The 26,985-nt window shown below is 45.5% G+C and overlaps 3 protein-coding genes across 7 annotated transcripts in view; 2 read left to right on the top strand and 1 right to left on the bottom strand.

Moving 5' to 3' along the window:
• NUCB1 (nucleobindin 1) overlaps positions 1 to 7,125 on the bottom strand; it is a 31,405-nt gene extending 24,280 nt beyond the window's left edge. Inside the window, exon 1 of one of the 2 annotated variants that reach the window (XM_069741802.1) lies at positions 6,836 to 7,125. The gene's annotated coding sequence lies outside the window, so the exon portion shown is untranslated. The remainder of the gene's footprint in view (positions 1 to 6,835) is intronic. The other variant, XM_069741801.1, reaches the window with a different exon arrangement.
• LOC138652189 (zinc finger CCCH domain-containing protein 13-like) lies at positions 1,302 to 3,323 on the top strand. The gene has a single exon (XM_069742957.1). The coding sequence runs from the start codon at positions 1,302 to 1,304 to the stop codon at positions 3,321 to 3,323; it is 2,022 nt and encodes a 673-aa protein (XP_069599058.1).
• An 8,495-nt stretch (positions 7,126 to 15,620) lies between the features above and the next one.
• LOC138651700 (sodium-dependent neutral amino acid transporter B(0)AT2-like) overlaps positions 15,621 to 26,985 on the top strand; it is a 30,782-nt gene continuing 19,417 nt past the window's right edge. The window contains exon 1 of one of the 4 annotated variants that reach the window (XM_069742099.1): positions 15,621 to 15,758. The gene's annotated coding sequence lies outside the window, so the exon portion shown is untranslated. Of the gene's footprint in view, positions 15,759 to 19,091; positions 19,111 to 22,449; positions 22,569 to 25,897; positions 26,023 to 26,985 lie in introns of those variants that run through there. The other 3 variants (XM_069742103.1, XM_069742098.1, XM_069742102.1) reach the window with 3 other exon arrangements.

Below are 26,985 nucleotides of genomic sequence, written 5' to 3'. Positions count from 1 at the left end.
TGCGCTCATCTCCCTTGCACTCCAGCTCATTTACATCATTTACAGCCCCAATGACTAAGTCAGGAAGAGATTACACAGCGAAAGAAAACTGTCAAATATCTCCCCAAAAAATGGAAAAGAGATGTTCCCAGCAACTAGCCCTCCCTGGGTTCGGTGCCGAGTCTCCTCCGCTGCTCCCGGCTGCAGTGCTATCTTCAGGTTCACAGTGCTGCAGACAAATTGGTGAGCTCAGCGACTCATGCCGCCATATAGGGCAGAACCACTAAGGGCAGAACCACTAAGCTCACCTCACTGGCTGCAGCGCTGTCAACAACATCAGACACCAGGAGAGACTGATCCAGAGAGGGGCAAGTAAAGAATATATATTTTTTGTTTGCTTGTTTTTTTTCCAAAGAAACTGGACCCGGGAAAACCAGGACACCCCTTTAATGTATGGACATGTCTGGTCCTCTAGAGAGAGTTACTTTTTGAAGTTTCTCACCAGTCTGCCTAATTGAGGTTGTTAATAATGAAAAAAAAACAAAAACAAAAAGGTGTTTGATGATGCGTTTTCAAAATCAGACAGCCCCTTTAAGGCTGGGTCTATACAGTGCCTTTGGTCCCGAAATTATGCGCGAACGAATGGGGTTGTAATGTGATTTGTGAGTTACCGCATCCACCACTAGCAATAATCCAACCGATTTCGATGTTTTGCGATTCACTCATTTGTCGGGTGATCAGATCGTTTATGCTGGCGAGTGAATCATCGGTATCGGCAGCACGCAGCTCCGTGTAAACAGGATGTGCTGCCGACAACAAGACGATCATATTAGCGATCGTTGTTCTCCCAGTGATCGGCTGCTGTGCCGTAACATCGCCGCCGGTTGGGAGCATCACCGAGGTGGTGCAGTAGGTAAATGTTCCGGAATTCAAGATTTTCCAACCTATTGATCTGTGAAACCAAACTCCGGCAACTAAGCGTAACGTGTGATTACAGATTGGGAACGGCTTTGCTCTTTTTCCACGCAGGGCGAGACGATGTTCGTTCTTTGCATCAAATAGGCGAGGAGTGAACTAGTGACTCATCTCTACTATCCAAAGGATGTCCTTAAAGGGGCGGTTCAGCCAGATAAAGCTTTTAATGATGCAATAAAACCATAGTATGCTGTGCACCCCTCCTATTCCGATACTATGGCTGCACTGAAAGACGCAAAGAAATATTGGCTTCAACAGTCCTAACGTGCCTCCTCGTCATTGGACACCAGTAAAAATGAGTCACGGCTTATACTTTACGCATTAAGGCCTAGAACACATTCAATTCAATGCTACTTTCAGAAGATTCAAGGTCCTGCACAGACACCCGAGGGGACAGAAAAGACCCAAAAAATACAAGGCCCTGCCCAGTCCACGACGTGGACAGAAAAGACCAGAAGATACAAGGTCCGCACAGATCCCGGGAAAGGGACAGAAAAGATCAGAAAAGACAAGGTCCGCACAGATCCCGGCAGGGGACAGAAAAGATCAGAAGATACAAGGTCCGGCACAGACCCCGGCAGGGACAGAAAAGATCAGAAGAGACAAGGTCCGCACAGATCCCGGCAGGGACAGAAAAGACCAGAAGATACAAGGTCCGGCACAGACCCCGGCAGGGACAGAAAAGATCAGAAGAGACAAGGTCCGCACAGATCCCGGCAGGGACAGAAAAGACCAGAAGATACAAGGTCCGGCACAGACCCCGGCAGGGACAGAAAAGATCAGAAGAGACAAGGTCCGCACAGATCCCGGCAGGGACAGAAAAGACCAGAAGATACAAGGTCCGGCACAGACCCCGGCAGGGACAGAAAAGACCAGAAGATACAAGGTCCGGCACAGACCCCGGCAGGGACAGAAAAGACCAGAAGATACAAGGTCCGCACAGACCCCGGCAGGGACAGAAAAGACCAGAAGAGACAAGGTGTGGCACAGATCCCGGCAGGGACAGAAAAGACCAGAAGATACAAGGTCCGCACAGACCCCGGCAGGGACAGAAAAGACCAGAAGATACAAGGTCCGCACAGACCCCAGCAGGGACAAAAAAGACCAGAAGATACAAGGTCCGCACAGACCCCGGCAGGGACAGCAAAAGTCCAGAAGATACAAGGTCCACACAGATCCCGGCAGGGACAGAAAAGATCAGAAGAGACAAGGTCCAGCACAGACCCCGGCAGGGACAGAAAAGACCAGAAGAGACAAGGTCCGCACAGATCCCGGAAAGGACAGAAAAGACCAGAAGATACAAGGTGTGGCACAGACCGCGGCAGGGACAGAAAAGATCAGAACAGACAAGGTCCAGCACAGACCCCGGCAGGGACAGAAAAGACCAGAAGAGACAAGGTCCGCACAGATCCCGGCAGGGACAGAAAAGATCAGAAGAGACAAGGTCTGGCACAGATCCCGGCAGGGACAGAAAAGATCAGAAGAGACAAGGTCCGGCACAGATCCCGGCAGGGACAGAAAAGATCAGAAGAGACAAGGTCCGGCAGGGACAGAAAAGACCAGAAGATACGTGGTTCGGCACAGATCCTGGCAGGGACAGAAAAGATCAGAAGAGACAAGGTCCGGCACAGACCCCGCCGGGGACAGAAAAGACCAGAAGATACAAGGTGTGGCACAGGTCCCGGCAGGGACAGAAAACACCAGAAAATACATGGTCCGGCACAGGTCCCGGCAGGGACAGAAAACACCAGAAAATACATGGTCCGGCACAGATCCTGGCAGGGACAGAAAAGATCAGAAGAGACAAGATCCGACACAGACCCCGGCAGGGACAGAAAAGATCAGAAGAGACAAGATCCGACCCAGACCCCGCCAGGGACAGAAAAGATCAGAAGAGACAAGATCCGACCCAGACCCCGCCAGGGACAGAAAAGACCAGAAGATACAAGGTGTGGCACAGGTCCCGGCAGGGACAGAAAAGACCAGAAGATACAAGGTGTGGCACAGGTCCCGGTAGGGACAGAAAAGATCAGAAGAGACAAGGTCCGGCAGGGACAGAAAAGACCAGAAAATACATGGTCCGGCACAGATCCTGGCAGGGACAGAAAAGATCAGAAGAGACAAGGTCCGGCACAAACCCCGCTGGGGACAGAAAAGACCAGAAGATACAAGGTGTGGCACAGGTCCCGGCAGGGACAGAAAAGACCAGAAGATACAAGGTCCGGCAGGGACAGAAAAGACCAGAAAATACATGGTCTGGCACAGATCCTGGCAGGGACAGAAAAGATCAGAAGAGACAAGATCCGACCCAGACCCCGCCAGGGACAGAAAAGACCAGAAGATACAAGGTGTGGCACAGGTCCCGGTAGGGACAGAAAAGACCAGAAGATACATTGTCCGGCACAGATCCTGTCAGGGACAGAAAAGATCTGAAGAGACAAGGTCAGCACAGACCCCGCCGGGGACAGAAAAGACCAGAAGATACAAGGAGTGGCACAGGTCCCGGCAGGGACAGAAAACACCAGAAAATACATAGTCCGGCACAGATCCTGGCAGGGACAGAAAAGATCAGAAGAGAGAAGATCTGACACAGACCCCGGCAGGGACAGAAAAGATCAGAAGAGACAAGATCCGACCCAGACCCCGCCAGGGACAGAAAAGACCAGAAGATACAAGGTGTGGCACAGGTCCCGGTAGGGACAGAAAAGACCAGAAGATACATCGTCCGGCACAGATCCTGGCAGGGACAGAAAAGATCAGAAGAAACAAGGTCAGCACAGACCCCGCCGGGGACAGAAAAGACCAGAAGATACAAGGTGTGGCACAGGTCCCGGCAGGGACAGAAAACACCAGAAAATACATGGTCCGGCACAGATCCTGGCAGGGACAGAAAAGATCAGAAGAGACAAGATCCGACACAGACCCCGCCAGGGACAGAAAAGACCAGAAGATACAAGGTCAGGCACAGGTCCCGGCAGGGACAGAAAAACCAGAAGATACAAGGTCCGCACAGGTCCCGGCAGGGACAGAAAAGACCAGAAGACACAAGGTCCCGCACAGACCCCGGCAGGGACAGAAAAGATCAGAAGAGACAAGGTCCGCACAGACCCCGGTGGGAAAATATTCTTTCCCTGAAGAGTTATATGATTCTCAGGACTGTGGCAGCCGGACCAGAACCCTACGGACCTCTCACACCTGCCAGTATCCTCGGCCCCTTTAATTAATATTAGGCCCTTGCGCTGTCGTGATTTTGACATGGGGAGCGTCAGTCAGAAGAGAGGCCCGGGATGTCGCCAGATGCTTGGGGGTCCGTAGGTCACAACGCCACATCGTATTGTACCTGGTCAGTTTTCTGAATAGAATCAAGAACGTTTTCATTTGCTGACAGCAAGCAGAGGTTTTACATGGATAAGGAACCGAAATGTAAAGCATTGGGCGTTAGGTGCTGGGTACCAGGCAGAGCAGCAGCTATGGCGTCCGGTATATGAGGACGCAGATAATACAATAATCATACGTGTGTCCGGAATCTAATGTCTGGCTATGGCACTGCCAGCTGAGCAGTCACTGATTACGGAGGCCCGCACCGATCATGAGGATGGCAGCCTATGACACTGGTGGGGACAGCGGAGCTCAGTGCTCGGCCATCTGTCCTCTAATTAAAGACCAGTTTAAAAACACGTTGACAGATTTTGATCTTTTTTTTCTTCCCGCTTTTCCCCTGATTATTCTCCCTTTCTTTTTTACCTTTAGTGTTTAGTATTTTAGAAAGGGGACGTGGCTCACTGGATCCTCAGGGGCGTGTCTTAGGCTGCTCTGCTTAATTAACCTCTGAGCACCGCCCCCTTTATTAAAGACTAGCTGAAGAGCCCGGCGTTGCCTGGGCATTGTAAACATCTGTGGTTAGTTATAGCACGTCACTTCTCTTATTTTCCCATCACGCCTCTCATTTTCCCAATCACATCTTTAATTTTCCCCCTCACACCTCTCATTTTCTCCCTCACTCCTCTCATTCCCCCCTAACACTTGTCATTTTGACCTCACATCTGTCATTTTCCGATCACTACACTATTTTCCCTCACTCCTCTCATTTTGCACTCACACCTTTTCATTTTCACCTCACACCTCTCATTTTCACCTCAGTATATACATGTTTGTCATCTCCCTTATATATAGTATACACCTGTATGTCATCTCCTGTATATAGTATATACCTGTATGTCATCTCCCCTGTATATAGTATATACCTGCTGTGTGTCATCTCCCCTGTATATAGTATATACCTGTATGTCATCTCCTCCTATATATAGTATATACCTGTATGTCATCTCCTCCTATATATAGTATATACCTGTATGTCATCTCCTCCTATATATAGTATATACCTGTATGTCATCGCCTCCTATATATAGTATATACCTGTATGTCATCGCCTCCTATATATAGTATATACCTGTATGTCATCTCCTCCTATATATAGTATATACCTGTATGTCATCTCCTCCTATATATAGTATATACCTGTATGTCATCTCCTTCTATATATAGTATATACCTGTATGTCATCTCCTCCTGTATATAGTATATACCTGTGTGTCATCTCCCCTGTATATAGTATATATCTGTGTGTCATCTCCTCCTGTATATAGTATATACCTGTATGTCATTTTCTATATATAGCATATACCTGTATGTCATCTCCTCCTGTATATAGTATATACCTGTAGGTAATCTGCTCCTGTATATAGTATATACCTGTGTGTCATCTCCTCCTGTATATAGTATATACCTGTATGTCATCTCCTCCTGTGGCGAGGATGGTGTATGTGTGGTGAAATGTGTGCTGAGGGTGGTATGTGTTCAAGCACGTGGTAGTTTGTGGCGCATTTTGTGTGTGTGTTCATATCCCCGTGTGTGGTGAGTATCCCATGTCGGGGTCCCACCTTAGCAACTGTACGGTATATACTCTTTGGCGCCATCGCTCTCATTCTTTAAGTCCCCCTTGTTCACATCTGGCAGCTGTCAATTTGCCTCCAACACTTTTCCTTTCACTTTTCCCCATTAGGTAGATAGGGGAAAAATAGTTTGGTGAATTGGAAAGCGCGGAGTTAAAATTTCGCCTCACAACATAGCCTATGACGCTCTCGGGGTCCAGACGTGTGACTGTGCAAAATTTTGTAGCTGTAGCTGCGACGGTGCAGATGCCAATCCCGGACATACACACACATTCAGCTTTATATAGTAGACTATACAAATTAGCGCTACACAGAAAGGCCGATATCTCTGGAGCCGTATGGCGGATTAACAAAATAATTAAACAGGATACCCAGGGGAGCAGCGGGAACAAACAAGAGCAAAACTGGACACAAATGGAGGAACCTCGGCTCCAAAGAGGAACCCACCCCATTCGTGTGATTAGTAGGGGTCCAAGCAGTGATCAGCAGTTGTGAAAACGCCTCTTGGAAGCGTGACTGCCCTTCAGAAGTTGTGATTGGTTGGCGTCTGGTGCGGAGACCCCCACTGTTCACTTATAGGAAGGCTATAGCCCCCTGTAATTGCATCCGCATCCCAGAAACTCAAAATAAGCCCCGTCAGACAAGGCCCAGAGGCCCCTCCGCAGATGACAGCAGGCAGGGTGCGTTTCTCCTTTAATTAAAGGGGCTCTCCAGGGTTTAATAAAGTTATTGACAACACGAGCATGATGTCATAGTGACGTCACTGCTCATCATGACGAACCCCCTCTGTCCACCTTCCCCATTACAATCCCATTCAACCTTGACAAGTGAGGTGTTACGTGACACCATTATGTCTCCTGACACCTCCCCACCCCACAAGGGACGACTACTCCTCTCATCCTCCCTCATGGTCCCCACAATGGACGTACCTGTCCAGGAGCTCGCTGCCCGGTGTCTTAGCAGGTGAAGCACAATCCCCGCCTGTGGACAGCTCTGTGCAGGTTCCACGACACCCTTCCGGCTAATGACGTACTACCAACATGACTGCGTCCCACCAGAAACATGGCGCGGCGTCGCAGAACTATGACGTTACGTCGGCTACATAAAACTAACCCACCAGAAACATGGCGCGGCGTCGCAGAACTATGACGTTACGTCGACTACATAAAACTAACCCACCAGAAACATGGCGCGGCGTCGCAGAACTATGACGTTGCGCGGGCTGCAGAACACTAACTCACCAGAAACATGGCGCGGCGTCGCATCCTCATTACGTCACGTCGGAATATAGAGCACAAAACCACCAGAAACTAGGCGCGGCGTCGCGGAGCTATGACGTTCAAAAGCTTAACGCGACCGTTACCATAGGAACAGGTTGATTCGAACGGAAAGCTTCGTGAGACAAAATTGTCAAACAAGCGTCGTTCTTACAAAACATGTTCGAAATTATGCTAATAAATAAGTCATCGATTGCATTGCAGTTATAATATAAAGTTGCTGCTATGGCATTATTTAATAAATTCCAATGTCTCCTGAGATCCATCATTATGGCCCCAAAATGTCCAGAAGCAAATGTTTTTCAGGACATTTTTTGGCTTTTTTGTGTTTACATAAGGGGTTAAATATAAGATAAATCATATCCCGAGTCTGAGACTGCCCTTTTTATTTAAAGGGAACCTGTCAGCAGTTTTGGCCGGTATAAGATGCCGCCACCGCCTTTCAGGTCTTATCTACATCATTCTGTAATACTGCAGATAAGCCCCAGGTTCAACCTGAAAGATGAGAAAAACAAGTTTTATTATACTCACTGGGGGCGGTTCTGTGCTGTCCGGTCCGATGGGTGTCGCAGGTCCGGGTCCTGCGCCTCCCATCTTCATGGGATGACGTCCTCTTCTTTGCTTCCTGCCGTGGCTCCGGCGCAGGCGTACTGATTTGCTTTGTAGAGGGCAGAGTAAAGAACTGCAGTGCGCAGGCGCTGGGAAAGGTCAGAGAGGCCCGGCGCCTGCACGTTGCAGTTCTTTACTCTGCTCTCTACTGGGCAAATCAGTACACCTGCGCAGGAGCCACGGTGCTGGGGAGCGATGAAGCAACAGGAGGGCGACATCACAAGAAGATGGGAGGCGCCGGTCACAGACCTGCAACACCCATCGGACCGCACCGGACCGCCTCCCAGGTGAGTATAATAAAACTTATTTTTCTTATCTTTCAGGTCGGACCGGGGGCTTATCTACAGCATTATAGAATGCTGTAGATAAGCCCTGAAAGGCGGTGGCCGTATCTTATATCGGCTAAAACTGCTGACAGGTTCGCTTTAAGGGGATGTCCAGCCTTAGGGTACAAGTCTGGATTCACTCTATGTGGTCCGATTGTGGGGTACAAGTCTGCAGTCACTCTATGTGATCTGACCTTAGGGTACAAGTCTGTAGTCACTCTATGTGATCTGACCTTAGGGTACAAGTCTTCAGTCACTCTAGGTGGTCCGACCTTAGGGTACAAGTCTGCAGTCACTATGTGGTCCGACCTTAGGGTACAAGTGTCCAGTCACTCTATGTGATCCGACCTTAGGGTACAAGTGTCCAGTCACTCTATGTGGTCCGACCTTAGTGTACAAGTGTCCAGTCATTCTATTTGGTCTGAGCTTGGGGTACAAGTCTGCAGTCACTCTATGTGATCCAACTTTAGGGTACAAGTCTTCAGTCACTCTAGGTGGTCCGACCTTAGGGTACAAGTGTCCAGTCACTCTATGTGGTCCGACCTTAGGGTACAAGTCTGCAGTCACTATGTGGTCCGACCTTAGGGTACAAGTCTGCAGTCACTATGTGGTCCGACCTTAGGGTACAAGTCTGCAGTCACTATGTGGTCCGACCTTAGGGTACAAGTCTGCAGTCACTATGTGGTCCGACCTTAGGGTACAAGTGTCCAGTCATTCTATGTGATCCGACCTTAGGGTACAAGTGTCCAGTCACTCTATGTGATCTGACCTTAGGGTACAAGTCTTCAGTCACTTTGTGGTCCGACCTTAGGGTACAAGTCTGCAGTCACTCTATGTGGTCCGACCTTAGGGTACAAGTCTGCAGTCACTCTGTGTGGTCCGACCTTAGGGTACAAGTCTGCAGTCACTCTATGTGGTCCGACCATAGGGTACAAGTGTCCAGTCACTCTATGTGGTCTGACCTTAGGGTACAAGTGTCCAGTCATTCTATGTTGTCCGACGTTAGGGTACAAGTGTCCAGTCACTCCATGTGATCTGACCTTAGGGTACAAGTGTTCAGTCATTCTATTTGGTCCGAGCTTGGGGTACAAGTCTGCAGTCACTCTGTGTGATCCAACCTTAGGGTTCAAGTCTGTAGTCACTCTAGGTGGTCCAACTTTAGGGTACAAGCCTTCAGTCACTCTAGGTGGTCCGACCTTAGGGTACAAGTCTGCAGTCACTATGTGGTCCGACCTTAGGGTACAAGTCTGCAGTCACTATGTGGTCCGACCTTAGGGTACAAGTCTGCAGTCACTATGTGGTCCGACCTTAGGGTACAAGTCTGCAGTCACTATGTGGTCCGACCTTAGGGTACAAGTCTGCAGTCACTATGTGGTCAAACCTTAGGGTACAAGTCTACAGTGACTATGTGGTCCGACCTTAGGGTACAAGTCTACAGTGACTCTATGTTATCCAACCTTAGGGTATAAGTCTTCAGTCACTCATGTGGTCCAACCTAGCAATAGAGAAAATATAAAATATACTGTAATTTTTGATGAATATAAGTAAAATAAGAGCTATCCTGAAAGGGAAGGTGAGGTTCTATTGCAAAACATTAAAACTCACTCCTAACCTAGATATGTTGTAGGCTAAGCACAAAGGTGTCTCTGTATAGTGAAGTGCATAGACACAAATGTATACATAGTACATACAGCAGTTTCCAGTCCTAAGAACAGAATGACTGGATTAGACCCATCTAACTCACACAGCAGGCTCAGTAGAAACACAAAGTGGTTCCTAATAGGTACTTGAGGACAAGCAGTTTGACAGTGGCCCAAAAAACATTTCTACCTTAACAGAACCACCCAAAAAATCATAATTGCCTGTGTGGATGTAGGTATAATAAACATAAGTGAGGCAACAATATCCACCCAACAAGCTATAGATGATATAGTATGGAATGGTCTCATTCATGTGTGGACAGCAGGTCATCGCGGTACAGCGGAGATCCACCAAGAGACACGGGGTAAACCGGCCCTTAGAGACCCTGCAGAGGCTGGCATAACCTAGACCCCAATACTCTCGCCCTGACAAGGGTGGTCTACATCTGAGCCTTACAATAAAGGCCCTGTACTTTCCCTGTGCCTCCCGATGCGTTTCATCATTATGTGAATCCTCAGGGGACGTATTAGCACATATGGGCACACACTGCTAGTGCAGACAGAAGGGGACACTCCAGGGTTCTTCCTGTGGTTGGGGGAAGCAAGAGAAGCCCAGAGAGAATAAATGTATATATCAACATCAATTATCCAAAACGGAAGGGTTAAAAATTACCCAATCACGAATAAGCACCTACTTACACATGGCTGGAGCGCACGCCGGCTGCCCAGCCTGACCATGGAACGCACAGTCCTCCATTTTCCTCCATTGTGAAGACCGCTCCGCTGTGTTAGAGTATAGGTGGAATGATGCGTTCCACAGAGGAATCATTCCCGGTGTCGACCCCGTCATGTAAAGACATAGGTGGAACGCTGAGCTCCACAGGGGAGAACTTGCGAGGTTGTCCCCAACCCTAGCTGATTCCTCCGAGACAGGGAGGACGCATTTCAAGCATGGGTTATAAGGCCGACAAGACACTTATCCACGGAATTATAACGAGTATCAATACATAGACACAATATAACTCGGCAAGTAGGTAAACAAAGAATAATCTGTATTAGAACAAGGAATAATAGCAGGTGGCCACTACATTTATGATCAAGGTATTGGCACTTAGGAGGACTTACAAAGGGTAAGACAAAAACAGACAAAACTAAAGTGTCTAAGATAGAACAACTATAATTGAGTTCTTCATTCAGGCCTGCTGGCACCACAGTCTTCAAATGAAAAACCCATCTGGTTTCCTTTTGCAAAATCAACCCGTCCCAGTTCCCACCCCTCTGTGGGTTGTCTACCCTTTCAGTGCCCATAAATTTCATGAAGCGAATGTCTCCCCCATGGCAAAGATGTGTCGTGACATAGGGGAATCTCTTTGGTGGAGGATGTCTCCCATGTGCTCCCCAATCCTGTGTTTGCATACCCTGACCGTTTTCCCCACAGGTACAGGTGGCCTTATAGACCACCCTTTACTACTACAATTGATGAATTCCTTTACTTTATATTGTTTACATTACTGGTGAATGTATTCCCAGGAGTAATGTGGGAGCAGGCGGTGCATTTGGGCATCGTTGGGCAGCCATGTACCTACGACAGGTTTCTTAAAGTGACTGTTGACAAGTGTGTCCCTCAGTGAGCGACCCTTTCTATATGTGATCAGTGATTGTTCAGTAAGCTCTGTGCCCATCTCAGAATCCATTAATAGCATGGGACAATGTTTTTTGAGGATATTTTGTATCTCCTGTGCCCCATTGTCAAAGGTAATTATCTTGTAACCTGTAGTTGGTGTTTTTGGTGTAGGTTTTAGGGTAGAACCTTAGTGTACAAGTCTGCAGTCACTCTATGTGATCTGACCTTGGGGTACAAGTCTGCAGTCACTCTATGTGGTCCAACCTTAGGGTACAAGTCTGCAGTCACTCTATGTGGTGCAACCTTAGGGTACAAGTCTGCAGTCACTCTTTGTGATCCGTCCTTAGTGTACAAGTCTGCAGTCACTCTATGTGATCCGACCTTAGAGTACAAGTCTGCAGTCACTCTTTGTGATCCGACCTTAGTGTACAAGTCTGCAGTCACTCTATGTGGTCCAACCTTAGGGTACAAGTCTGCAGTCACTCTTTGTGGTCCGTCCTTAGTGTACAAGTCTGCAGTCACTCTATGTGGTCCAACCTTAGGGTACAAGTCTGCAGTCACTCCGTGTGGTCCAACCTTAGATACAAGTTTGCAGTCACTCTATGTGATCCGTCCTTAGTGTACAAGTCTGCAGTCACTCTATGTGGTCCAACCTTAGGGTACAAGTCTGCAGTCACTCTTTGTGGTCCGACCTTAGGGTACAAGTCTGCAGTCACTCTTTGTGGTCCGACCTTGGGTACAAGTCTGCAGTCACTCATTGTGGTCCGACCTTGGGGTACAAGTCTGTAGTTACTCTATGTGATCCAACCTTAGGGTACAAGTCTGCAGTCACTCTATGTGGTCCAACCTTAGATACAAGTTTGCAGTCACTCTATGTGATCTGTCCTTAGTGTACAAGTCTGCAGTCACTCTATGTGGTCCAGCCTTAGGGTACAAGTCTGCAGTCACTCTATGTGGTCCGACCTTGGGGTACAAGTCTGCAGTCACTCATTGTGGTCCGACCTTGGGGTACAAGTCTGTAGTTACTCTATGTGGTCCACCCTTAGGGTACAAGTCTGCAGTCACTCTTTGTGGTTCGACCTTGTGTACAAGTCTGTAGTCACTCTTTATGGTCTGACCTTGGGGTACAAGTCTGTAGTTACTCTATGTGGTCCGACCTTAGGGTACAAGTCTGCAGTCACTCTATGTGGTCTGACCTTGGGTACAAGTCTGCAGTCACTCTATGTGGTCTGACCTTGGGGTACAAGTCTGCAGTCACTCAATATGGTCCGACAGACGGACATTATGGGGTGTATACACAGACTGCAAAATATGCTTGTGTGAACTCGGCCTTAGGGGGTTTGTCCAGGACTTATATACTGCATATATCTCAAAATCAGTAGGGGCCCGAAACTAGGCATCACTGGTCATTACATTGTATACAGAGCTGTAGTTCTCAAGAATCAAAAAAATACATAATAATGACAATATAGACCCCTCGCAGGATGCAACACTCATGAGATCCATTAGATATCGCAGCGTGATCTGGTAGAGTCCTGTTAAGTGGCAGTAATAATATTTTGCCACTAGATGTCACTTTGGAACATCTAAGGAATGTCATATCCTCCTGCTGCTAGAAAGGTTGTATATGCAAAATAACTTTTTTTTTCTTTAAATCTGACCTCCCCGGGATTCGAACCCCCAACTTATATCATTGGAGGAAGCACCAAAAGGCACATGCCACAGGCTGCACTGACAAATCAGAAAATGTTTTGTAGTTGAAGATGCATCACATTCCACTTCCTTACAGGCAGATTGTACTGGCACATAGAGATACATCTCCATATATCAGTGCATTTCTATGTCCTTGTATTCTAGAAATAAAATAAAAGTCAACGATTTTATTTCTTCTTATTATTAAAAAATAATGAAAATAATTACAATAATTACATTTTTAATACACTTTGGAAAAAAAATAAACATCTTAAATCAGCAAATAACAGATATATTTAGTAAACTGAAATTACAGCAACTTGATCAATACTGTGAACAGATATTTTACACTGATCAATAAATTGCGTAAAAATTAACGTACGTGAATTAATTTTTTTTCTCCACTAAATCCTTAAATAAAAATATAATGCACTTTTTTTTGTAAGTAAAGATAAACTTTGATTCTGCACTTAAAAATGCAACTCTTCTTCTTTTTTTTTTTTTTTACATGCTTTTTTTCCAGGCTCCACATAGAAGCCTATAGAGAAAACAAATTCACCAAAACGAAAAAATCTGATGTGATTTCATGAAAACTCCTGCCACTGTCGGTCTAAAGATCTAAGGGGTAACGTTTCTCTTTGTGGAGAGTGACATGCCAATCTTGGCATGTCAGAGTGAGGAGACTTAGAGGCCATGCATGCAGATGCTTTCTTTCCCTATAGGCTTCTGTTAATGCATGTTGAAAAGGCATGCAAAAAAAAATGTAGGTGGGTTTTAAAGTGCAGTATCAAAGATTTTCTGCTCTATTAAAAAAAAAACACATTAAAAATACTACTGCAAATTTGAAAAAAAAAAACTGCATCAAATAAAAAAATGCAGCAAAAATGTAAGAAAATGGTAAATGGAGGTGGCCAGGAGGTGCAACCAAAAATTTGCCCCACAATTTGTCCTTCTTTCTACTCTATAAAAGTTGTGAAGTATGGACGCATACATTTCATAGCACATTAGTATGATAAGCACATAGCGTGTACTAATATAAGAGTCCGGGAGAACGCTGTAACCGCCGAGAACTCTGCCATGTAACGGGTTTTTCAGTTTCGGAAAACCCCTGTCCCCTGGTACAGATTGTAAAAAAAAATCCTTATTCACCTTTCCCTGGTCCAACGCTGAGTCTTTGGTGTCTGCTTTTCTCTGCAGTACTAATGTCACATTGAGAGCGCTGCAGACAATCAGCAGCTCTGCCCAAGTATATATATATATATATTTATATATATATATATATATATATAAACAACTGCATTTATTCACCCTTCCCCGGTCCAGCACTGAGTCTCTGGTGTCTGTTTTTTTCTGCAAAACTCACGTTGAGAGCGCTGCAGACAATCAGTGAGCTTGGCAGATTTGCCCAAGTAGATAGCATTCAACGACAGACTGCAACGCTGACGTCATATGGACAGCACTGCGGCCTGTCACGGAGCTCAATGATTGTCTGCAGGGCTCTTAAAGTGATGCTAGATGATAACAGAAACCAGGAGCAGCGGTAAAAGATTCAGCACTGGACCTGGGGAGAGGGAGTAACGCATGGACCTGGGGAGAGAAAATAAAGATCTGGACCTGGGGAGAGGGAGTAACGCCCGGGACCAGGGGAGAGTGAGAAAATTTTGGACCTGGGGAGAGGGAGTAAATATATGGAGTGGGGAGAGGGAGTAACATACTGGACCTGGGGAGATGGAGTAAAGTGCTGGACCTGTGGAAAGGTAGTAAAGATCTGGACCTGGTGAGAGGCAGTAATGCCCTGGACCTGGGGAGAGGGAGTAAATATCTGGACCTGGGGAGAGGGAGTAAATAACGACCTGGGGAGATAGAGTAAAGCGCTGGACCTGTGGAAAGGAATTAAAATCTGGACCTAGGGAGAGGGAGTACTGCACTGGACCTGGGGATAGGGAGTAAATATCTGGACCTGGGGAGAGGGAGTAAATAACGACCTGGGGAGATAGAGTAAAGCGCTGGACCTGTGGAAAGGAATTAAAATCTGGACCTAGGGAGAGGGAGTACTGCACTGGACCTGGGGAGAGGGAGTAAATATCTGGACCTGGGGAGAGGGAGTAAATAACGACCTGGGGAGATAGAGTAAAGCGCTGGACCTGTGGAAAGGAATTAAAATCTGGACCTAGGGAGAGGGAGTACTGCACTGGACCTGGGGATAGGGAGTAAATTTCTGGACATGGAGAGAGGGAGTATAACTCTAATTAATTAATTAAAACAAACTGCAAATGGAGGGACAGGGATTTTCCAAAATAGAAAAGCCCATTTTTAGCGCATCAGTCACCAGATAATAAAGGTTTGTTCACACATGGAAGGCGAGGAGCTGCAGTAATGCGGCACAATCTGCACCAACATGCCGGTCGTCGCCGGTTGATTAGTAAGTCGCATGCAGTTTTGCAGCTTAACGTGTATTTTTCCGCGTGGCTATTAGTTATAACGTGCAGGATACGTAACCCAGCACGAAATGGGTTAAAAACTGTGTTCTGCAACGGAGAGGAGGAGAGAAGGCGTGGGCCGAGGAATGCCAACACGGCTCCACGTGGCGCTGCTGCACATCTGGCTGACCGCTGCAGGTGAGAGCGAGGACCCCCGAGGAAAACGGAGACCCCTAAGAGGCCGGGACGGCACAGTTCACACCAGTAAGTGCAGGATCAGGAATATTGGGACAAGTAACTTTATATACCGACCGCACATAACAACACTTTTTTTTAACCCCCCCCCCCCAAAAAAAAAAAAAAAATTAAGCTTCTGCGAATATCATAATTATCGCCGTCTTATACTTCACAGTAAAAGGTCTTAATGTGTTCAGATTGGTATCTGGACCGCAGACAATCCTGTGCTTATGCAATACCCCCGCTATAATAACTTACTTTTTACCGTCATGTCTTACAAGGGTTAAAAATAGCAGCTCCGAACGGTAAAAATAAAATCTGCTGCAAAAACTCTATATGCTTGATTCCGGAGCCTTCTTTCCGGCCCTCATCTGTACTACATGACTTGAGTACGACAGCTTCTTCCGAGCCGCACTGAAATGGCCGCATAATTCGGGTACATCCAAATGAGACTATTCTCCTGCAGAATCGGGCTAATTTTGGTGCAGAAATGCTGCAGATTTCACATTTCTGTGAAATTCACAGCAATAATCTGCAGGAAAAGTCGACATATTGCAGATTTTAAATCTACGGCACAAGTCAATTTTTGCCGCTAATTTTCTGCAAGCAAGGGTACCACAGAGTTTTCTGTAAGCAAGGTGCTACAAAGTTTTCTGCAAGCAAGGTGCCACAGAGTTTTCTGTAAGCAAGGTGCCACAGAGTTTTCTGTAAGCAAGGTGCCACAGAGTTTTCTGTAAGCAAGGTGCCACAGAGTTTTCTGTAAGCAAGGTGCCACAGAGTTTTCTGTAAGCAAGGTGCCACAGAGTTTTCTGTAAGCAAGGTGCCACAGAGTTTTCTGTAAGCAAGGTGCCACAGAGTTTTCTGTAAGCAAGGTGCCACAGAGTTTTCTGTAAGCAAGGTGCCACAGAGTTTTCTGTAAGCAAGGTGCCACAGAGTTTTCTGTAAGCAAGGGTGCAGCAACGAAATAAATGGGTCTTGAAGTATTAATGATAGAGGAGCATTTTACTGAAAATTTTGCTGAAATCCTCCCCTTATATGAGACAGAAAAAAACCTATATTTCCCTAAGTGGGCATCCGTTAGCTGGCTTGGTTTCCCTTGGCAAAAGACCCGTGATAATTGGGGACCCTTGTTGGAGCCAGAGGTGCATTCTTATACTGACGTTATTTTTCTTTCGTTCCTGCACCTCTCCATTCCTGAGATATGGCCCTATCTGCAAATACAGTCTTTTAGCCAAGTGGGAGTGGTCATCGACTTATCTAATAAAGACTATGCCCAATTAGCTAACAAGACTAAATCTGGCTAAAAAGTCACATTTTCTGCTAAAATGTTGCAAAATTTGCTTACAAAAAAATCACATTTGCAAAAAAAAAAATCATAGAAGTGGATTTTTGCCACTTTATAAAAAAAATCAATAAGTAGTTCAATAGATGAATCAGACAAATACACCCGGAAGGATAAAACTCTGCCCATGATGATGAACATAAAAAAGTAAAAACAGGAAAACGCCTATAATATGGAGGGACATAGTAAATGAAAAATGAGGCAAAGATGAAAAACAGGCGCAAAAAAACCCACTAAAAACTAGATTAAAAAAGGCACAAATCCAACAATGTGTATCGCTGAATAATGAAGAATGGGTGACAAATCCTATAGGGAATATAATGGCAGCTGTATATTATTATCCTTCTTTTTGGAAATATATTGGACTCGGACATGCCATGGTTGTACTTCTTGGCTCCCTGTGAACGTCTTGCAGAGGGCCAATGGGGTGACAGAGGGAGCTTTCTCCATCTGTCTAACCACTTCGATGCTGTGGTCACTGTTAAACAACCCGGATCTGAGTGATCTCTGATCCCGGCCGTTGTTGTAGGAGCCTGCCTGTATATTACTATACCTCTTGAGCTAGTATTGATCCAGCATTACTGTACCGAGAACTAACTACGTGCCGGTATATGTTTTTGATGCGCATAATTTTTAGAGAATGCAGAAAAACCTGCTCTGATAATGGGATGGATATATTTGATATACATTGATAAGATGCCAGCACATTATATAACTAAAATGGGGACAAAAATTCCCAGCAAGGGGTGTGGGAACGATTATCTGTATGAATCAGCGGAGCTGGGGAATCTGGATGAAGGTTTGGAGCTGGGCTGGGTTCACATCCCGTTCAGGGCTTCATCAGGGGCTTCTGTCTCCTTAGCTAGAAAATTTGAATCAGATGGAGTAATTGAGTTCAATGAGTCAATACATGAAATTTTGGATTTATTTTGACCTTTTTTTGTCCATCTTTTTTGCCGGATATAATAATGTGGTAGGCAAACCCCAGATGAAGCAGCCAAAGTGAAACCAACCCCTCTAAAATGGTAAACCGCGGATTTACAGACATCTGCTTATATCCTCTGCCATTATGTGGAAATTCAAAAGAATGGCCATAGAACGAAAAAATGGAGTCATCCAGCTGGCTTGTTAGTGGCTCTTATATGGCTTTTTTTTTTTTTTTGGGAGGGGTGGGAAGTACACCTCTATGACATCCATATGTCGTAATGTTGGGTTGATCACATTTTCAGAACACTATATTAAATAGATCTGGAACCAATGAGGCTGGTGTACTTACTATGAAAATCCATGTGTGAATTAAAATGAGTCCAAGAGAGGGATGATGAATTCAAGAGTATTACTCGGACAATCCCATAGTGTCCCATGTAAAATAAACACGCTACATATTCACCTCTCGGACCGGCGCCGTCCCAGCGATGGCGCTGCCGTGTCTGCTGGTACTTGGGATAGACGGGGGCTCCTGCAGCTATCTACAATGCAGATATGACTGGTCCTAAGCTTGACCTAATGTTAAGGGGGTTGTATAAATCGGACCCAGCGCTCGGACTGGCCGGCGGCTCTGCTGACCTGAACATGGCAGCTGTATAGAAATATAGTAAGCTGTCACGCTCGGGTGGGGAGAGCCGCCGGCCAGTCCGTAAGTCCCATAGCCACCACGGTAACACTGGGACCAGTCTATGCCCTCTACATGGAGTCTATGAGCCCAGTGATAAATCGGGCACACTCATGCCCACGGCGTCTGTGTACAGAAGGCTGCGGCATGAGTTACTATTACTTTATTATTTGATGTTCTGCTGTAATAAAGCAAACAGAAGGAAGGTTTTGCTTGTACTGCGATCTGCGCTGAGCGATAAGTAAATGTTCTCTAAGGTCACTTTCTCAGATTTGCCAGCTCCTCTAGGAAGAAAACTGGTGACGTCGGGAAGGTCACAGCCGCGATGTAGAGACGGTGAAGCTCCTAACTCCGGCGGCAGGTTCACTAATCCTGAACAAAACGTATCATGAGTGCCCCATAGATCGGCCGACAAGTCACTCTCGGTATGTGTGGTGCAGGGACGTGGGTTGTGTGTGAGCAGAGACGGCGGCTGTAGACACACGTGTAGGGTGCGTGGTTCGGGTGTGGGGTCATTCACTTTTTAGGGTCAGGAGGATGCAGCGCTTTATTCAAGGCGGCAGCGACTACTGTTAGCAGCGGTGTAACTAGAGTCCGATGGGCCGCGGTGCAAGATTTGGACCTGGGGCTCCCCCCATCCTGGTGTGTGTAGGAAAGCAAGATTTACTACAAGACCAATAGTGCTAGTGATACCCGTGACCTGCTGGGGTAAGTGACAGAGTCAGCGACTTTGTGCTCCATCACAACTCTCAACAGTATGGGTGTCCTGAGATCACCGATTCCATTAACAATGTAGCAGACAAGGCGGCCCACAACCAGACCGGCCCTACTGGCATTTGCCAGAATTGCCGGATTGCCAGTCCAGCACCGACATATGCCCTTCATCCTGGTTTTTATGTCCCTTATCCTGGGCCCCATCCTGATATGTATCCCCCATCCTGGTATATATGTCTTTTATCCTGGTCCCATCCTGGTATATATATATATATCCCCCATCCTGGTATATATGCCCCTTATCCTGGTCCCATCCTGGTATATATATATCCTGCATCCTGGTATATATATATATCCCCCATCCTGGTATATATGCCCCTTATCCTGGTCCCATCCTGGTATATATATGTAACGGAGTCTACCAAGCTGGGGTACCTCTTTCAGTACCACCCCGTGTTTCAGGAGGTCCAATCTGCTTTTGCTAGATTCTGAATGAAGGACGCTGGCAGAAATTTCTTGATTACATGAGAGCATATAAAAGCTGACTGCTACCCCACGTATTTCCAGTCTAAGGCCATGTGCACACGTTCAGTATTTTTCGCATTTTTTTCGCGTTTTTTCGCTATAAAAACGTGATTAAAACGCGAAAATAACGCTTACATATGCCTCCTATTATTTACAGTGTATTCCGCATTTCTAGTGCAAATGTTGCATTTTTTTCCGCGAAAAAATCGCATTGCGGAAAAAAAAGCAACATGTTCATTAAATTTGCGGAATTGCGGGGATTCCGCACACCTAGGAATGCATTGATCTGCTTACTTTCCGCATGGGGCTGTGCACTCCATGCGGGAAGTAAGCAGATTATGTGCGGTTGGTACCCAGGGTGGAGGAGAGGAGACTCTCCTCCACGGACTGGGCACCATATAATTGGTAAAAAAAAAAGAATTAAAATAAAAAATAGTGATATACTCACCCTCTGATGGCCCCGGTGTCTTCCCGCCTCTCTGCGCTGCATGCTGCCGCTTCTGTTCCTATAGATGGTCTGTGTGAAGGACCTGCGATGACGTCGCCGTCTTGTGATTGGTCGCGTGACCACGACGTCATCGAAGGTCCTGCACACACACCATCTATAGGAACGGACGCCGCTGAGTAGATCGGCTGTTTGCAGGGTGAGTATAACCATTTTTTATTTTTTTTATTATTATTTTTAAACATTCTATCTTTTACTATTGATGCTGCATAGGCAGCATCTATAGTAAAAAGTTGGTCACACTTGTCAAACACTATGTTTGACAAGTGTGACCAACCTGTCAGTCAGTTTTCCAAGCGATGCTACAGATTGCTTGGAAAACTTTAGCATTCTGCAAGCTAATTTCGCTTGCAAAATGCTAAAAAAAAACCGCGAAAAAAACGGGGAAAAAACGCAAAAAAAAATGCGGATTTCTTGCAGAAAATTTCCGGTTTTCTTCAGGAAATTTCTGCAAGAAATCCTGACGTGTGCACATACCCTAAGAACAACCTTTATTTACAGCACACAGAATATATAACACAGATACACAGGGCAGGCCGATAGGAAAACAGCTGGCCAGACATACATTACAATAGCCGCAGGGGGCCGGAGCCTGCCAATATTTACTGTGGGAATTGCAAAGGTGGGGGGAGGTCAGAAAGAGAATATCTTGTCCAGGGGCGCAGCCTGTGGACTGATGCATTTCACATGGAAACTATTATACATACATATATTGCATAACATTCTTGGTGCTGGGGGTTCTGTAACAATATATATCCCCCATCCTGGTATATATATATATATATATATATATATAAATATATATATATATATATCCCCCATCCTGGTATATATGTCTTTTATCCTGGTCCCATCCTGGTATATATATATCCCCCATCCAGGTATATATATCCCCCATCCTGGTATATATGTCTTTTATCCTGGTCCCATCCTGGTATATATATATATATATATATATATATATCCCATCCTCGTATATAGCCCCCATCCTCGTAAATGTCCCATCCTGGTATATATGTCCCTTATCCTGGGCTCCATCCTGGTCTATATATATCCCCCATCCTCGTAAATGTCCCTTATCCTGGTCCCATCCTGGTATATATGTCTCTATATATATGCATCCGAGAACGCACATCCAGTTGAAGTTTGCGCTGGCATAAGATGGCCCCTGACCCGTGCGGACCTGGTTGCGACCTCCGTGACTTCGGCCCTTACACCCGACTGTCAGCAACACAAGTCCTCAGTGAAGGCTGCAAGTCAAACTATCAATGTAGAAGTGGTCAAGAGCTGGGAAACACATGATGTGTGATCCAGTCACCAGTGACACCTTCCTCCCCACTGTCCCTGATCCAGCGCGTTATCCTTTGATTTGGGAAGTTTTCCCTAGGGGTCTTGTGTATGTCACAGTACGTTTTCCCTGGAGGTCTTGTGTAGTGGTTCCCTAGCGGTTGCATCTTTTCACATTTATGGCATTTGTGCTGTACTGTCTGTTTCTGGGTTCACCATGAGTGAACTGAGGATCCATCAGTGAGCGCGTTCTGTCCTTTTCTGAGCTCCTCTCAGTTGATTTCTGACAGACCACCTCAAAGTTAATCGTGTAGGGTCTGTAAAAGCCAAGAGGTGCAACATTTTTAATGAAACCCAATTGCAAACATGATTTTTAACCCCCAAATACAGGCATTTATGTCCCGAGAGGTTAACAATCTCTTGAAGTCTAATTTATATTGATAACTAGGAGCTGGATTAATGGACTGGAATGAAGGGATGCACAAGTGTCTCTGATCAGTGACCATTCAGGTGTCACAGCCCTATAACTAAATCTCACGTCAAAGACACAAAAAAAGGACACCTCAGCGCTCCAGAGTGACACACGGCTAAGTTTAGGGTGAGGACTCATCCTCCAATAAGATTTGGCTGATGCAATACTGTGAGAGTGAGCGGGCGCCATCTTTCTGGAGACCTCAGAGCACAGCGTGCAATGGGAATGTGCACAACAAAATGGCGGCAGCACTGGAGACAACATTTTCCGCGCGGTCCTCTAGTGTTTGTGGTGAACATTCCACGCGTGTTCGGCTCTAGTGACATTTATTCTGCAGGTCCTGCGGGTTTAAATAATCATCCCTGTTAATAATAACAACGGTATGTATCCTGCTGGTACAGACGGACAGGGGCGGGAGAAACCGAGGGCAGATACTGACATTAGGGGGGGAACTGTCAGAACCGACAGTCATAGAAAGCACGTGGAGGCGGGGACAGAGCTGACGGGGAAAGCAGCAATGCCGAAGGTTGATAAAAAGAGTCTAAATGAAAAACTAAAAAGTAACCAGTCACAGCGCGGCTTACACATTTGCAGAGCCGAATTATCAATGAAAGCTGCGCCGTGATTGGTTGCTAGGGGGCAATAAGGATTTGTTATTTGTTGCTAGGGGCAGCGTTTCTGTTTTTGGGTCACTTTTGGGATTATGTGAGGTTTTTGTGATTCGGTAATGCAGCTGTCACTGTACGAATGGTCACTTGTCTCAGAGCGCCGCTGTCGCTAAGCTACGAGCTGTCGCTAAGGCGCGTAATAACGTTATTACGTCATGTTCAATATGCAGTAAAAGTAATATGTCCACAGGATTATCCAGGTCCGTATCCTGGCAGGATCCCAAAATTGTGGCTTTTTTTTTTTTTAATTTAGTGGTTAAAAAAATGTAGTTTTTATCACTAATTTCCAAGACCAGTGATGTTTTTATTTTTCCGTCGCTACAACTTTGCGAGGCTTTGTGTTTCGTACATATTTGACATTTTTATTGATATTATTTTGGGATTCATACAGCGCTTTGTTTGCTTTTTATTACATTTTTGGGGGAGACCAAAAAACAATGTCTGGCATTTTTTTTCCTCTCTTTTCAGAATTTTACTTACAGTTTAATTATATTTTTAGAATTTTATATATTTTTTTTCTTCAGTATTTAACGTACAGTTTAATTTTATATATTTTTTTAGAATTTAAATATTCTCTTTTCAGTACTTTATGTACAGTTTTTTTGTATTTTTTAGAATTTTATATATATTTTTTTCCTCTATTTAGCGTACAGTTTACTTATTTTTTTTGTGTTTTATATATTTTTCTCTCTGGATTTGACGTACAGTTTATTTTTTTTTAGAATTTTTTTATATCTTTTTTTTTTTTCTGCATTTAACACACAGCTTATTTTTTTAGCATTTTATATATTTTTTCTCTGTATTTAACACACAGGTTAATTTTTTTTTTTTTTAAAGAATTTTATTTATATTTTTCTTTTCAGTATTTAACGTACAGTTGGGATTTCTCAAGTTTGGAAATTGTCCAGTATTCATGAGATGGGGAATAACGTCATGACTGGTGGTGGTCGCCGTGTGAATGGAGTGGCGATCAATCATGCGCACTGACATGTAGCATTACTGTTGCTTACACAGTGCCTTTCAGGGAATGCTGGGAGTTGTAGTTTTTCAACAGCTTCGTTATTATGATTCCAGCAAACGATAGGAACCTTTATTTCCATCCCAACATCTTGCCGCCGTCCATGGTCGACAAACATAACAGAGGCAGTTTTTTTTTAGTTCAGGACAAGTAAATCTTGCAGAATGCATTCTCGTATCTAAGCGAAAGGATGTTCCCGATCCTATAGTGCTGGCAGAACTAACACATTGGGCAGTTATGGCTGTTTTTTTATTTGGATCCTGATGCTTAATATATACTAAAATCTTGGAAAAAGCGTCACGTGAGCACACCCTTAGAAGTACCAATAACTTTAGGGGTGACTCTCACCCCGCTGATATTTGGCAGCCTAGATGACAGACCGGGAAGCGAAATAGCAGCTTAGATTACGGCTTTTATCCGTAATGACCAGGTCTGGACGGCAAATACGTAGTCGGTGTGTGCGCCTCTCAGATTACTGACCGTCTCTTGCCATCCGCATTTTTCATCCATTTATAACAGGACTATTTTTTTATTTCTTTTGAATAATTTAGCAAAGTTCAGTGCTTTCTACGTGACCACCCGGCACTTTCATGCATTTCTATAAAAGGCTGATAATTTTAATAGGAATTGTGCAATACATCATTTACCCTGTGGTGGCGCTGGTGGGATAGAAACTTTTGCGTCATCGTCCCCCCCCAACACCCTGTGATCATCCTATAGTCCAGGAACCTGTCTGACAAAGCGGAGAGCCCCTTTCCACATCAGTAGGCATAGGCAGGTTCTTTCCGTAGTATTTTAATGATTAGGTGGTTCCGGCTGCCCCCAGGGGTGTTGTGTCTTAGGCAAACAAAATATTTTGTACTGTTGGAAAAGCAACGCGCGCTCTACTCTTCTTTCTCCAGGAGTGTATGGAGCAGAGGATCGAGGGTGCGCCGCACCTCTGCTCCGATCAAGCTGCATGGATAGATTGTCAGGATGAGTGAGGGTCCCAGCGGTCGGACCACCAGCGATCAGTACTATGGACAGGGAATAATTTACTCTTTTTGGGAATAACCTGTCATCTAAGTCATGCTGCTCGAATAAAGACAGCATAAATCAAGTGTGTTTTAGAGAAAATATGGTTTAAAAAATGGTCAGATTCTCCCCGCCCGCACCTCTAGATTGACAAGTCTCTCCCTATGGGTGCGGGACGGGTTCGGGCAGCATGAATCCGATGACCAGATTTCGTTTCAGGCCTTACCGTCCGGCTTTGTGATTCGGCACAGTGACTTTTACATTAACATGAAGGAGCAGCCCCCCGGTTTGGAGACCACCACCTTTAGGACCCTGTTTGGAGTAACGGGGGGGTTAGGCCGTTGGGTATCTTCTACCATAATCTTGCGCCTGTATTTGGGATTACGTGGGTCTTACGTCTCGCGTTATATAATCTCCACCGCTGTGCCGTGGGCAAATTCTCTGTAAATTATCGTTCGCGAGGACGGCGTAAATGGCTGCAGATAATGATATTCCGCATTGTACGCGGATTACAGACTTCATGCCGGCAGCGGACGTGTTGTAACTCGCCGAAGGAGAGGACGGATCAGTCCCGGTGGAATTCTATACGTTCAGGCTTAGGTTGGATTTTTTTAGTTTGTGTTTCCTAAAAATGCAAATTATTTACAATTTTTTTTTTTCTAGATTTTTTTTTTAAACCTCTCCACGGGTGGTGTCAGCTCTCAGCCATTCATTCAGACATTTAAAAGAAGATCTGTAGACGTTCAAGATCATTCCCAGCCAGGCCCCTTCCTTCGCACGAGGCGAAGACTTTCGTATCCTCGTGGATATTCGTTGGCCTCCGCTTTGCGGTCACCGCGCCCGAATCGTAGAGATGCATCGAGGGGACGGGAATCCCCGGAGGACCCAAAACATCCATCCTATTTGATTTCCATAGGTACCATGCAAAGCTTCATTTCCCCTCCGGGGGCGCTGTAGGGAGATTGAGCACGGATTTTTGATAACTCATTTTGGAGGAACCTTCTTAAAATGTGCAGACCATATCGGGAAGGAAACGTCTGCGCCTGTAATCCTCAGGAAATGTGTGGCCACATACAGGAGGTGTAATAATGCGCCCGCCGGGTGCACGCTTCTCCATTCACGGAGCCGTCTGGGGTTGGTACTTTTCAGATGTCAAACAATTGATATCGCCCTCCGCTTGCATGGGTCTCCTTTTCTGGGTAACCTGCCGTCCTCGTTTTTTTTTGCATGTGAAATCCTCTGTCTCTTTCTTTGTCACGTGGGGCGACCATGCTTTTATCAAAAGGCGGGAAATCGAGAGCGTCCGCACTGGAGGAATCCAGAGAGTGGTAGTCCTGGATCTAACAGTCCTGGCAAGTACCAGTCTCACTATATGCTATGTCATAGTGACTAGGGGGTATCATGTGGCATTTTGGGGGTTTGCATGCACCTCTCCAAAGTGAAACTTGCAGCAAATTTGCAAAAACTCTGATTTTAATAATTCTCTTTTTTTTTGCATCCACACAGCTTTTATTTATTTATTTTATTTTTCTTTTTATTTATTTTTTTTGGATACTTTTTGTATTTGAATTCTAGACATTTCTTAAAAGAAAACACTTTTTGGGATTGTTGTCCAAATAGAATATAAGTGTAAATATTTGCAATTTACCAGTGTCCTTGTATTGAGCACGGCGGCGAGCCTACCCAAGAAACCGTTTTCTGGCATCCGTGTGAAGGGGGCTGGCTGTTCATTTCAACAGTTAAAGGTTTTTTTCCCCCATCTTTATTGAGGGGTATTGTCGGATAGGGCTTCTAAATACGGATAATTTAGCAATTTGCCGCTTGTTAAAATTTGCAGCCGTTCTTGAGATATTGACACTTTACTGCTCATTGCCTTGGAAACCGACCACTCCTGCTAGACAGCAGAACATGCGCAGCGCTTACAAGCTGCTCTCTTAAGCTTTTTAAGCACTGTTTTTGTTGTTAATGCTGGCTAGGATCACTCTTACCTCCTAATCCCCTCGGCTAGCCTCTTACAAGCTAGACAGCAGCGGTGGTCGGGTCTTCTAGGCGACGAGCCGTAAAGAATAGATTTTTATTAGGTAATTTCATAGCGAG

Source organism: Ranitomeya imitator, chromosome 10, assembly GCF_032444005.1.
Source record: "Ranitomeya imitator isolate aRanImi1 chromosome 10, aRanImi1.pri, whole genome shotgun sequence".
Taxonomy (NCBI): Eukaryota; Metazoa; Chordata; class Amphibia; order Anura; family Dendrobatidae; genus Ranitomeya; species Ranitomeya imitator.
The sequence above is the reverse complement of the archived record's forward strand: the minus strand, read 5'-3'. Positions and strand labels throughout refer to the sequence as shown.